Consider the following 13797-nt stretch of genomic DNA (forward strand, 5'->3'; position numbering starts at 1 on the left):
ATAGGACAAGGAAATGTAAACCTACGTCTATGTTATTTGTAGATTTAGAGAAAGCTTTGACAATGTTGACTGGAACGCACTCTTTGAAATTCTGAACGTAGCAGGGGTAAAATACACAACAGTTGTAAGAATCGAAGGTTATGAAAGTGGCTGGGAAAGGAGTGATACATGTTTGTAGGCTATCGCCGAGTTTATTAAACCTGTGATAGGAGGGCACAAGATGGAAATTAACAAAAGCGAAACAAGAGTAGCCCGCCGTTGTGGCCGAGCGGTTCTAGGCGCTTCAGTCTGGAACCGCGCGACCGCTACGGTGGCAGCTTCGAATCCTGCCTCGGATATGGATGTGTGTCATGTCCTTAGGTTAGTTAGGTTTAAGTAGTTCTAAGTTCTAGGGGACTGATGACCTCAGATGTTAAGTCCCATAGTGCTCAGAGCCATTTGAACCATTTGAAACAAGAGTACTTGAACGTAGTCGAATTAAATCGGGCGATGCTGTGAAAATTAGATTATGAAATGTGCAGTAAAAGTAATAGATGAGTTTTGATATTTGTGCAGTAAAATAACTGCTGATGGTCGAAGCAGAGAGGATATAAAATGTAGACTGGCAATGACAAAAAAGGCATTTCTGAAAAATAGAACTTTTTTAACGCCAAATATAAATTTAAGTATTAGGAAGTCTTCCTGAAGGCATTTTTCTGGAGTGCAGTCTTGTGCCAAAGTGAAACTCGTATGATAAGCAGTCCAGACAAGAAGGTAATCGAAGATTTTGGAATATGGTACGGCGGAAGAATGCTTAAGATTAGATAGGTCGATCACGTAACTAATTAGGAAGTACTGAATCGAATTAGGGAGAAAAGAAATTTGTGACACAACTTGACTAAAAGAAGAAATCAGTTGATAGGACACAGTCTGAAACATCAACAAATTGTCAGTTCATTATTGGTGGGAAGTGTTGGGGGGAAAGACTGGAGAGGGAAACCAAGAGATGAGTACAGTACGAAGTTTCACACGGGTGGGGGTTTGCAGTATTTATTCGAAGATCAAGAGGCTTGCAACAGGATAGAGTAGTGTGGACAGTCGTATCAGACCAGTCTTCGGAGTGAAGACTACAGCAACAATGGAAAAAGTGAAGATCAATTAAGAACCAGTTTTCAACATGTTTCACTACATTTTGATCATGCGAAAGGTAGTCGTCCGCTGAGTTCCGCGACTGCTCACATGGTCCGCAGCTCGTGGTCGTGCGGTAGCGTTCTCGCTTCCCGCGCCCGTGTTCCCGGGTTCGATTCCCGGCGGGGTAAGAGATTTTCTCTGCCTCGTGATGACTGGGTGTTGTGTGCTGTCCTTAGGTTAGTTAGGTTTAAGTAGTTCTAAGTTCTAGGGGACTGATGACCATAGATGTTAAGTCCCATAATGCTCAGAGCCATTTGAACCATTTGAACACTCATTCCAAAAGCTCGCCAACTGTAGGCGGCATCAGGACTTTTGCAGTAGTGTCAGGCCAGTCGAGAAGATTCTTTAGCCACCTAATCTCCACGGAAGAGTGCTGGATAGACACTATGATTCTGAGGCAAAGGAGAAAAGCAAGTAGTGGAAACATGTGGATTCACCAGCGTCGTAAGAGGCGAAGACCGTACCACCATCGTGCAAGGTGATGCTGAATAAGTTTTGGGATTGTCACGATGTGTTACTAACAGATTATGCTCTTAAGTGGCAAACCACCACAAGAACATGCTATCAAAATCTGCTGAAGAGGGTACTGGAGGCCGTCAAGACGAAGTATCTTGTGGAACAGTAGGACGGAGTGCTTTCGCTCCACGACAGTGCCTCATCTCATTATGCAGAGCACACAGTCTCACCTACCGCTTTTTTGGAGGGTGTTAGACTTATGCCTCAACCTCCACGTTCTCCTTATATGGCACTATGTGTCCCAATAACTTATTCCTCCTGACTCGTATAAGGAAATCATTGTGTGGCAGGCATTTTAGGAACGATGTCGAGCTGATTGTCGAGGTGGAACGTTTTCTTAACAGCCACAATGCAGACTTGTAAAACTAAGATCTCTGCCGAGTCATCTATCGTTGGGAAGAAAAGTGTCGCATCGAAGGGCAAACATGTAGACAAGAACTAATACCATCACCAAGTTTCATGGTCACAGGTTAACTTTTGTGGTGATAGTTGAGTCTTCTACATCTGCATGGATACTCTGCAAATCACATTTAAGTGCCTGGCAGAGGGTTCATCGAGCCACCTTCACAATTCTCTATTATTCCAATCTAGTATAGCACGCGGAAAGAACGAACACCTATATCTTTCTGTAGGAGCTCTGATTTCCCTTATTTTATCGTGGTGATCGTTCCTCCCTAGGTAGGTCGGTGTCAACAAAATATTTTCGCGTTCGGAGGTGAAAGTTGGTGACTGGAATTTCGTTAGAAGATTCCGTCGCAACGAAAAACGCCTTTCTTTTTAATGATGTCCAGCCCAAATCCTGTATCACTTCTGTGACAGTCTCTCCCATATTTCGCGATAATACAAAACGTGCTGCCTTTCTTTGAACTTTTTCGATGTACTCCGTTAGTCCCATCTGGTAAGGATCCCATACGGCGCAGCAGTATTCTAAAAGAGGACGGACAAGCGTAGTGTAGGCAGTCTCCTTAGTAGGTCTGTTACATTTTCTAAGTGTCCTGCCAATAGAACGCAGTCTTTGGTTAGCCTTCTCCACAACATTTTCTGTGTGTTCCTTCCAATTTAAGTTGTTCGTAATTGTAATACCTAGGTATTTAGTTGAATTTACGGCTATTAGATTAGACTGATTTATCGTGTAATCTTTCATCACCCATGAGGATGATCTCACACTTTTCGTTATTTAGGATCAATTGCCACTTTTCGCACCATTCAGATATCTTTTCTAAATCGTTTTGCAGTTTGTTTTGATCTTCTGATGACTTTATTAGTCGATAAACGACAGCGTCATTTGCAAACAGCCGAAGACGGCTGCTCAGATTGTCTCCCAAATCGTTTATATTGATAGATCACTACCCCTCGTATTGCACGTGTAGGGACCTCAGGCTTGCTATTGGTCTGCGGATGACCTACAGTACACAGCTCAATGGAGGAACCATTGAAGTTAAAGAGTGTTTGGGATCCGTACCAGATCGGTTTAAAGGAGAACATGGACGCAGTTCAGAGGCGGACTGCTAGATTTATTACCGATAGGTTCGAACAACACGTAAGTATTACGGAGATGCTTCGGGAACCCAAATGAAAATCACCTGAGGGGAGGCGACGTTCTTTTCGAGGAGCACTGTTCAGAAGGTTTGGAGAACCGACATTTGAGGCTGACTGCAGAATGCCTCTTCTGCCACCAACGTACATTTCACCTAAGGACAACGAAGATAAGATTAAGAGATATTGGCGTTCGTACGGAGGCATATAGATTGTTGTTTTTCCTTTGCTCTATTTGCGAGTGGAAGAGGAAAGCGAATGACTGGTAGTGGGAAAGGGTACCCTCCGTTCCACACCATACGGAGACTTGCGGAGTATGTACAGGTATGTAGATGTAGAAGATCCGCATCTACTTCCATATTGTGAAAAACACTGTGAAGTGCGTAGAATAGGACACTTCCCATTCTGCCAATTATTAGGGCTTCTTCCCACATTCACGTATGGAATGCAGGAAGAATGGTTGCTTAAACGCCTCTATGAGCTCTTTAATTAGTTACGGAATGCGTATGTCGTAGGAGTTGTAGTATACACCTAGATACCTTGTAAGTAGGCTGTTTAGGTTTTTTTTATTGGTAACGCCACATAGCGCTCTATATGAAAATCACTGACTGTGCTGTGTGCAGTCTGTGGCTGGTTTGCATTGTTGGAATATCTGCTATTGTAGTGTTGGGCAGTTGGCTGTTAACAGCGCGTAGCGTTGCGCAGTTGGAGGTGAGCCGCCAGCGGTGGTGGATGTGGGGAGAGAGATGGCGGAATTTTGAGAGCGGATGATATGGACGTGTGTCCATCAGAGACAGTACATTTGTAAGACTGGATGTCATGAACTGCTATATATATTATGACTTTTGAACACTATTGAGGTAAATACATTGTTTGTTCTCTATCAAAATCTTTCATTTGCTAAGTATGCCTATCAGTAGTTAGTGCCTTCAGTAGTTAGAATCTTTTACTTAGCTGGCAGTAGTGGCGCTCGCTGCATTGCAGTAGTTTGAGTAACGAAGATTTTTGTGAGGTAAGTGATTTGTGATAGGTATAGGTTTTTGTTAGTCAGGGCCATTCTTTTGTAGGGATTATTAGAAGTCAGATTGCGTTGCACTAAAAATATTGTGTGTTAGTTTAGTTTTGATCAGAACGGGGAAAGAGCGAAATGTCTGAGTATGTTCAGTTCTGCTCAGCTGTTTGAAAGTCAAATAATGTAAGAGGTTTATCAGCACAGTAATTCATTAATTTTTCTAATGGGACGTTACAACCTCTATTACAGCTGGTTCTTGAAACTTTGTATGTAGGCTTTCTCGGGATAATTCGTGTCTATCTTCCAGAGTCTGCCAAAGGTTCTAGCGAACATAATGATTCGCAAAAGCGCAGATTCTGAAGGAAATATCAGCAAACTGAGTGTTACACTTGAATTTCTTAGAAGAAACATTTTTTTGTGAAATGTGTGTTTTTAGTGTGGGAAAAGAGGCCTTATTCTAGAGTAAAGAAATTTGCTAGCATATAATCAGATTGGTGGGCTGAAAAGTCGAAGCTGTACATGCCACGAGTATTTTTTTTTCAGAAACTTGGAAATACTGCTACTGAGGGACACCGTGGTCTGAATCTGATGTGAAAGAGTTTGATTTCATCTGGAAGAATGCTCAAGACTAAGTGATGACAATAGTCATGGTGCTTGCTGACTGACCCCAGGTCTACTAAAACGTAACAGCTGCCCGTGCAAATGCTGCCTGTTCCTCCATACAATGTAAAATTCATGGGTCGCCTGATGTCAACAAACCGATCGCTGTTGATACTGAAATGCCTTAACGTACCTGAGTTAAAGGCTGTCAGTGAATGTTCCATTTGTCTCAAAGTCGTAATAATTTACGCGCAGGAAAGTCACCCTAATATTGTTATTAACAGAATGGACATTTTATTTTTTCCAAAGGTTGGTTTGTAATACAAAGAGGCTGCTTTTTTGGTTCTAACGCTTCACAATAAGGTAGTAATTAACTTAGCAAAGAATCACCACCATCATCTGCTGTGGTTCAAAATGAACGATTTTTATGCACATAAAATCAATTGTAAAGTACCTTCATTCAAAATGTTCAAATGTGTGTGAAATCTTATGGGACTTAACTGCTAAGGTCATCAGTCCGTATGCTTACACACTACTTAACCTAAAGTATCCTAAGGACAAACACACACACCCATGCCCGAGGGAGGACTCGAACCTCCGCCGGTACCAGCCGCACAGTCCATTACTGCAGCGCATGAGACTTCCCGGCTAATCCCGCTCGGCGTACCTTCATTACATTTATGCAGCTGGCGCACCTGATTTTTTATTCTACACTCAAATGAATTACCCAGATTAGTACATCTAATTGCTATTTGCCACTCCTACGCGTATTATTTTAAATAACAAATGTAATTAACGTAAATTATCTCTCCAAGATGGGTAAGGGTAATAAACCTATGACCACACAAATAGCTTGTCTAGTGTGAGTAACTGAAAGCATACCACGAAAGTTTCTTCAGTTTCCTTAAATCAATTAAAGCAAATGCCAGGAAGTTTCCTTTAGAAAATGCACGACCGATTTGGTTCCCAATCCTTCTCCAATCCGAGCTTTCATTCCGTTTCTAATGACCATATCGTTGTTGAGCGTCAAATCCTAGTCATCTAACTATAGTAAGTATGGAAGAGCTGTGAGCGCTTCTGGAAAGTTCTTTGTACCTAGCAAACGGTAGCTACCGTTAAGTGTTTTCGCTAAGCACATGCATATTAAACTATTTATGTGTAATAGTCTACAAGCATCTTGTCAGCCAGGAATTTTTTTCCCAAATACGGGGAGAGGTGGCATACTAACAAATGTGACTACTCCTTATTGCAGTAAAGAAGTGGGAACTCACCTCTCCACGTATTGAATGCGTGGCTCGCCTCTTCTTTCACTCTGTTCAGACGCTCTGCAGCTCTCTTTGGCTTGAAATAGTCGGTTACAATGCTCTGTTCGTCACTTCGGTGGAACCTCTGAAAAATAAAAAAACAGAAATTCATTTGATATAGGTCAATAATTACTAACAGCAGTTCAATTTCTTTGCAGTTGGAGTACGGACCACATGTTTCAAAGCTACCTGATCATGCTAGCGACCGTGTAATCTTCAGGGATATGGTTACTGATAATGAGGATTATAACATATCTGAAAATTCACAGAGTAATTCTGACGATAAATTCATTGCAGTGGCAATTATAAAAGCAATAGAGTTTTCCAAAGTAAGATTTCTTTTCTATGGTTCTAAAGAGTACGTTCTCGCCAAGTTCACATGAAATATTTCTTACTATTGCGACAGGTATTCACTCTAAAAGTTTAATGAAGTTTATTTTATTTTTATGATTATTTTTAACTTTTAATTTTGTTTGTTGTTTTTGGAAATGCAATTGTGACATTTCACTTTGAGACAGTTCAACGAAAATGGTTATTGGAAGCACATATCTCAATTGTCAGCTTAAGGCAGCAACAAACATGATTTTTTATAATATTCAAAAGAATTATCGGAAATATTTTAGACTGTATATACTGCTTAAAACAGTTTTTGGCAAATCTACCTTTATTTTCCGTAGATAAAGTGTGGAACAAAACATCACTGGATTCTCAGAATCCAGCGAAATGTACAAATAGTGTCTAAAAGGAAGTGACAACACCCGTCCATTTTCGTACGGAGGGTGATATTCATCAGGATATATGCCCTCTGTGAGCGTTATCACAGTCTGCCAACACTAGTGCCGTGGACCATAATAATCTGTCGTTTTGTTTCTATTTTTCAACAGCCACGTGAGAAAGTTCTTGGAGAGTCTGTTGTGGGATGAATGCATCTGTCATGCATGTCCCATACGTGCTCAATGGAGTAGAGGTTGAAAATAACAGCTGTCCATTCCATCACTTGAACGTTCGGTCGGACTACATCCATGGTGACACCCGTTAGAGGTCCCCTGACACAATCATGCTTGAGCTCACACCAAAACTAAGTCATATTAAAAGCTTTTGGACTTAGCGATTGAATTTATTGCAACTAGTAATCCTAAGAATTTACCACTGCCAACCTCTCTTTGTCGTCATAATTTAGACAGATACTGGGAGGAAATCTGTTATAAGCTGTGAACTGCATGTGGTCTGTCTTTTCAAAGTTTAATCATAATGGGCAAGGAAAAATCAATTCATGTCCATGAAAATTTCATCAATTGCTCCTTCTAAAACTATACTTGATTTGCTATTTGTTACAATCTGTGTATCTGCAAACAAAACGAACTTGACATCGAGGAATGTTACAAATGAAAGTTCTTTAACATACACAAGAAAAGTAAGGGCCCCACGATAGAACCTTGTGGGACAACACGTATAATTAGTTTCTGTTACGCAATTCTACTTCAATCGCACATGCTTCCATACGCTGCTCCAAGCGAAATTTATTAGTGTTTATGTTCTTAAATGTTTGGCAGTTCCTCAAGAATGTGGCACCCTTCCTTTCTCCGTTTCTGCTCTACAGAAGTGAGATTCTAACCTAAGTCCTTTAACACTTTACATATCTATACCACTGGTCACATGATAAAAAAGACAGATTGTCAAGTAGGAGTGATGACTGTAATTTATCAAGTCAATACTCATAAGAAGTTCATTAAATTAAAGTTCTTTGGTCCTCGAATGGTCTGATGCAATAAGGATACCTGGTATTTTACACTGATCGAAATATAAATGAAGGGAAATAAAATTTCTGTTTCTTCGTGTCCTCCTTACAATAAAAAGATGTGACACCCGTAGCTCATGGCAGAGTTTACTGACAGAGCCAACAACAACCACACTAGACCCACCATAAGCATCCTTTTCAAATCCAAATTGACTTTCTTGACAGAAGAGCTGAAACGAGGTTGATCATAGGGCCTAAGAACAGATGAACATTCGGCACTCTATCTTTACCAGGCAACACTCTGTACTCTACCGCATCAAGCGCTATTGCCTGGTCCACCCACTAAACCGCGGTATCTTGTTTTCTCAGAATTGGGGATACTAAATACTGCTTCCCACTACAATTATAACAATATATCTATCTTACATTAATAGTGCAGTTCATAGAATCAATACTAGATGTAAGAATAATTCACATAAGGATTTAAAGTCACTTACTTTGACACAGAAAGGTGTCTATTATTCAGGAACACACATTTTCAATAACTTGTCAGCAGATATAAAAAGTTTAGCTACTAATAGAGTTTAGTTTAAGAAGAGCCTAGAGAAGTTATCGGTGGTCATCTTCTTCCACTCCACTGAAGAATTTCTTAGTAGACCCAACTGACAGAAGTACTGTTTATAATACCAGGTGATTCTAATTAAAGTGCACCTATCCACGGAGGTGCAGTATGGGCTATAATTATCGATTGACATCGAAACTTGTTAGATATGCTAATGCGTTAATGCGGAACCGATTTACACTAGAAAAAACATTAGTTCCATTTGTGGCTACCATATGCTAATCTGGTGCTACACACTGTTTGCATGACGGTATCACATCCACGCTGCCATCTGACAAGCCATGACGTGAGTGAACAATGCAGGGGGTCCATTGATCGTGACCGGGCCAAATATCTCACGAAATAAGCGTCAAACGAAAAAACTACAAAGAACGAAACTTGTCTAGCTTGAAGTGGGAAACCAGATGGCGCTATGTTTGGCCCGCTGGATGGTGGTGCCATAGGTCAAACGGATACCAACTGCATTTTTTAAAAATAGGAACCCCCATTTTTTATTACATATTCGTGTAGTACGTAAAGAAATATGAATGTTTTAGTTAGACCACATTTATGGCTTTGTGATAGATGGCGCTGTAATAGTCACAAACATATGGCTCACTATTTTAGACCAACAGTTGGTAAAAGGTAGGGTTTTCAAATTAAAATACAGAACGTAGGTACGTTTGAACATTTTATTTCGGTAGTTCCAATGTGATACATGTACGTTTGTGAACTCATCATTTCTGAGAACGCATGCTGCTACAGCGTGATGACCTGTAAATACCACATTAATGCAATAAATGCTCAAAATGATGTCCGTCAACCTGAATGCATTTGGCAATACGTGTAACGACATTCCTCTCAACAGCGTTTAGTTTTCCTTCCGTAATGTTCGCACATGCATTGACAATGCACTGACGCATGTTGTCAGGCGTTTTTGGTGGATCACGATAGCAAATATCCTTCATCTTTGCCCACAGAAATAAATCCGGGGACGTCAGATCCGGTGAACGTGCGGGCCATGGTATGTATGGTGCTTCGACGACCAATCCACCTGTCACGGAATATTCTATTCAATACCGCTTCAACCGGACGCGAGCTATGTGCCGACATTCATCATGTTGGAAGTACATCAGCATTCTGCCATGAAGTGAAACATCTTGTAGTAACATCGGTAGAACATTACGTAGGAAATCAGCATACATTGCACCATTTAGATTGCCATCGATAAAATGGGGGCCAATTATCCTTCCTCCCATAATGCTGCACCATACATTAAGCCGCCAAGGTCGCTGATCTTCCACTTGTCGCATCCATCGCGGATTTTTCGTTGCCCAATAGTGCATATTATGCCGGTTTACGTTACCACTGTTGGTGAATGACGCTTCGACGCTAAATAGAACGCGTGCAAAAAATCTGTCATCGTCCCGTAATTCCTCTTGGACCCAGTGGCAGAACTGTACTTGACGTTCAAAGTCGTCGCCATGCAGAGGCAGGGGAAACCGTCCGTAATTGAGACACAACGGCGCAGAGAGGACAGCTGACGCCTCTGCTACAATTTGACGTGATGTCTGGCTTTAAATACTCCTGTTTCAGACATCGCGTCCTCAGCGTTTACATAACCGATCCCGACGGAATGACACGAAGACTTCAGCTAAGAGACAGCAGCCTTCACCGATCCACGCTGCCGCTACTGAAGGGTCACAGCTGTGACTGATGGAAGACGCGGGCATACTGGGCCTTTCTCTGTTGATGGGTCAAACCGACTGACTGCAACCTTCCATCTTCTACTGGCTGGGTGGGCAACTGAGTGACGCATACAAGGCTGCACGTGTACCGTCTTCCTGGTTATACGCTGTGTGTGCCGAGGGAGCCCTGCACTTCCGACTTCGCAACAACCGTCGTCCGGAAGATGATGTGGTTCAGATCTAAGGGCGCATCCTTTTGATGATGCTATGGTGCACGGTAAGATGTCGAAGTTGAGTGACTGTAGGAACGTACAGGTAGGAAAGATGAATGGTCGACTTCGGTCTATTGGGAGAATTTTAGGAAAGTGTAGTTCGTCTGTAAAGGAGACCATATGTAGGTGGCTGGTATGATCAGTTCTTGAATACTGCTCGAGTGTTTGGGATCTGTACCAGGTTGGATTGAAGGAAGATATCGAAGCAATTCAGAGGCGGACAGCGAGATTTGGGCTAGTAAGGTAGAACAACACGTAAGTGTTACAGGGATGCTTCGGAAACTTAAATGGGAATCCCTGGAGGAAAGGCGATGTTCTAATAAGAGAACCGGCATTTAAAGCTGACTGCCGAACGATTCAACTGCCGCCAACATACACTGCGCGTAAGGACCACGAAGATAAGACACGAGAAATTAGGGCTCATACGGAGGCATATAGACGGTCGTTTTTCCTTCGCTCGTATCACTAGCAGTCGAGATGACAGGCATCTTATCCGCATGGCTGTGGCGGATCGTGCAGCCACGTCTCGATCCCTGAGTCAACAGATGGGGACGTTTGCAACACAACAACCATCTGCATGAAAAGTTCGACGACGTTTGTAGCAGCATGGACCATCAGCTCGGAGACCATGGCTGCTGTTACCCATGACGCTGCATCACAGACAGGAGCACCTGCGATAGTGTACTCAACGACGAACCTGGGCGCACAAGTGGCAAAACGTCACTTTTTCGGATGAATCCAGATTCTGTTAACAGCATCGTGATGGTCGCATCCGCGTTTGGCGACATCGCGGTGAACGCATATTGGAAGCGTGTATTCGTCATCGCCATAGTGGCGTATCACCCGGCGTGATGGTATGGGGTACCATTGGTTACACGTCTCGGTCACCTCTTGTTCGCATTGACGGCACTGTGAACAGTGGACGTTACATCTCAGATGTGTTACGACCCGTGGCTCTACTCTTCATTCGATCCCTGCGAAACCCTACATTTCAGCAGGATAATGCACGACCGAATGTTGCACGTCCTGTACGGGTCTTTCTGGATACAGAAAATGTTCGACTGCTGCCCTGGCCAGCACATTCTCCAGATCTCTCACCAATTGAAAACATCTGGTCAATAGTGGCCGAGCAACTGACTTGATGAACTGTGGTATCGTGTTGAAGCTGCATGGGCAGCTGTACCTGTACACGCCATCCAAGCTCTGTTTGACTGCCGTTATTACGGCCAGATGTGGTTGTTCTGGATGCTGATTTCTAAGGATCTATGCACCCAAATTGCGTGAAAATGTAATCACATGTCAGTTCTAGTATAATATATTTGTCCAATGAATACCCGTTTATCATCTGCATTACTTCTTGGTGTAGCAATTTTAATGGCCATTAGTGTATGTGTATGTAGAGCCTCCAGAGTGCTTGAGGAACATCCTATTCAAAGAGGTGCGTCCACCGGCCTCCTCGGAGGCCCCTCTACGGCACTCTATGCAGGCACTCTATGCAGCCTGACCTGCTGCAAGCTACGTCAGCTGCCGGAGATGTGTGTCCAGCATTCCACGCCGGCGCCTGAGAGAGCTTCCCGGCCCGTTTCACACACGCCGGTGAAGAAAAAAATCTTCTCTAAGCACTATGGGACTTAGACCTGAGGTCATCAGTCTCCTAGACTTAGAACTACTTAAACCGAACTAACCTGATGACATCACACACATCCATTCCCGAGGCAGGATTCGTACCTGCGACCGTAGCAGTAGCGAGGTTCCAGACTGAAGCGCCTAGAACCGCTCGGTCACAGCGGCCGGCGTCGTCGGTGAAGACATTATTCATTTTAGCAGTCACGTTAATAAAATTTACAGGTACCGCTGTTTCAGTGATGACGTCGGGCGTAAGACTGGATCACTCATCAGCCCTCGGAGCTCGACGTCTTACAAGGAACCCCTTGAATGGGAGGTCGCAAGTTCCGTCTTTAGTAAGACTGAAGGTACCAAATGATTGGAAAAGAGAATAGGTAGTCCCAGTCTTCAAGAAGGGTCGTCGAGCAGATGCGAAAAACTATAGGCCTATATCTCTGACATCGATCTGTTGTAGAATTTTGGAACATGTTTTTTGCTCGCGTATCATGTCATTTTTGGAAACCCAGAATCTACTCTGTAGGAATCAACATGGATTCCGGAAACAGCGATCGTGTGAGACCCAACTCGCTTTATTTGTCCATGAGACCCAGAAAATATCAGATACACGCTCCCAGGTAGATGCCATTTTCCTTGACTTCCGGACGGCGTTCGATGCAGTTCCGCACTGTCGCCTGATAAACAAAGTAAGAGCCTACGGAATATCAGACCAGCTGTGACGCTGGATTGAAGAGTTTTTAGCAAACAGAATACAGCATGTTGTTCTCAATGCAGAGACGTCTATAGACGTTAAAGTAACCTCTGGCGTGCCACAGGGGACTGTTATGGGGCCATTGATTTTTACAATATATATAAATGACCAAGTAGGTAGTGTCGGAAGTTCCATGCGGCTTTTCGCGGATGATGCTGTAGTATACAGAGAAGTTGCAGCATTAGAAAATTGCAGCGAAATGCAGGAAGATCTGCAGCGGATAGGCACTTGGTGCAGGGAGTGGCAACTGACCCTAAACATAGACAAATGCAATATATTGCGAATACATAGAAAGAAGGATCCTTTATTGTATGATTATATGATAGCGGAAAAAACACTGGTAGCAGTTACTTCTGTAAAATATCTGGGAGTATGCGTGCGGAACGATTTGAAGTGGAATGATCATATAAAATTAATTGTTGGTAAGGCGGTTGCCAGGTTGAGATTCATTGGGAGAGTCCTTAGAAAATTTAGTCCATCAACAAAGGAGGTGGCTTACAAAACACTAGTTCGACCTATACTTGAGTATTGCTCATCAGTGTGGGATCCGTACCAGGTCGGGTTGACAGAGGAGATAGGGAAGATACAAAGAAGAGCGGCGCGTTTCGTCACAGGGTTATTTGGTAAGCGTGATAGCGTTGTGGAGATGTTTAGCAAACTCGAGTGGCAGACTGCAAGAGAGGCGCTCTGCATCTCGGTGTAGCTTGCTGTCCAGGTTTCTAGAGGGTGCGTTTCTGAATGAGGTACGAAATATATTGCTTCCCCCTACTTATACCTCCTGACGAGATCACCAATGTAAAATTAGAGAGATTCGAGCGCACACGGAGGCTTTCCGGCAGTCGTTCTTCCCGCGAACCATACGCGACTGGAACAGGAAAGGGAGGTTACGCAGTGGCACGTAAAGTGCCCTCCGCCACACATCGTTGGGTGGCTTGCGGAGTATAAATGTAGATGTAGACAGCTAGAAAGTGTTGTGTTAACAGTTG

The 13797-nt window shown here is 43.0% G+C and overlaps 1 protein-coding gene across 2 annotated transcripts in view; it reads right to left on the bottom strand.

The window, feature by feature from the left end:
- The window catches only part of LOC126298495 (osmotic avoidance abnormal protein 3), a 349861-nt gene that overhangs the window by 66818 nt on the left and 269246 nt on the right, over positions 1 to 13797 (bottom strand). For both annotated transcript variants that reach the window (XM_049989832.1, XM_049989831.1), the window contains exon 16: positions 6106 to 6223. In XM_049989832.1, coding sequence (XP_049845789.1) covers positions 6106 to 6223 — 118 coding nt within the window. The remainder of the gene's footprint in view (positions 1 to 6105; positions 6224 to 13797) is intronic.

Source organism: Schistocerca gregaria, chromosome X (assembly GCF_023897955.1).
Source record: "Schistocerca gregaria isolate iqSchGreg1 chromosome X, iqSchGreg1.2, whole genome shotgun sequence".
NCBI lineage: Eukaryota > Metazoa > Arthropoda > Insecta > Orthoptera > Acrididae > Schistocerca > Schistocerca gregaria.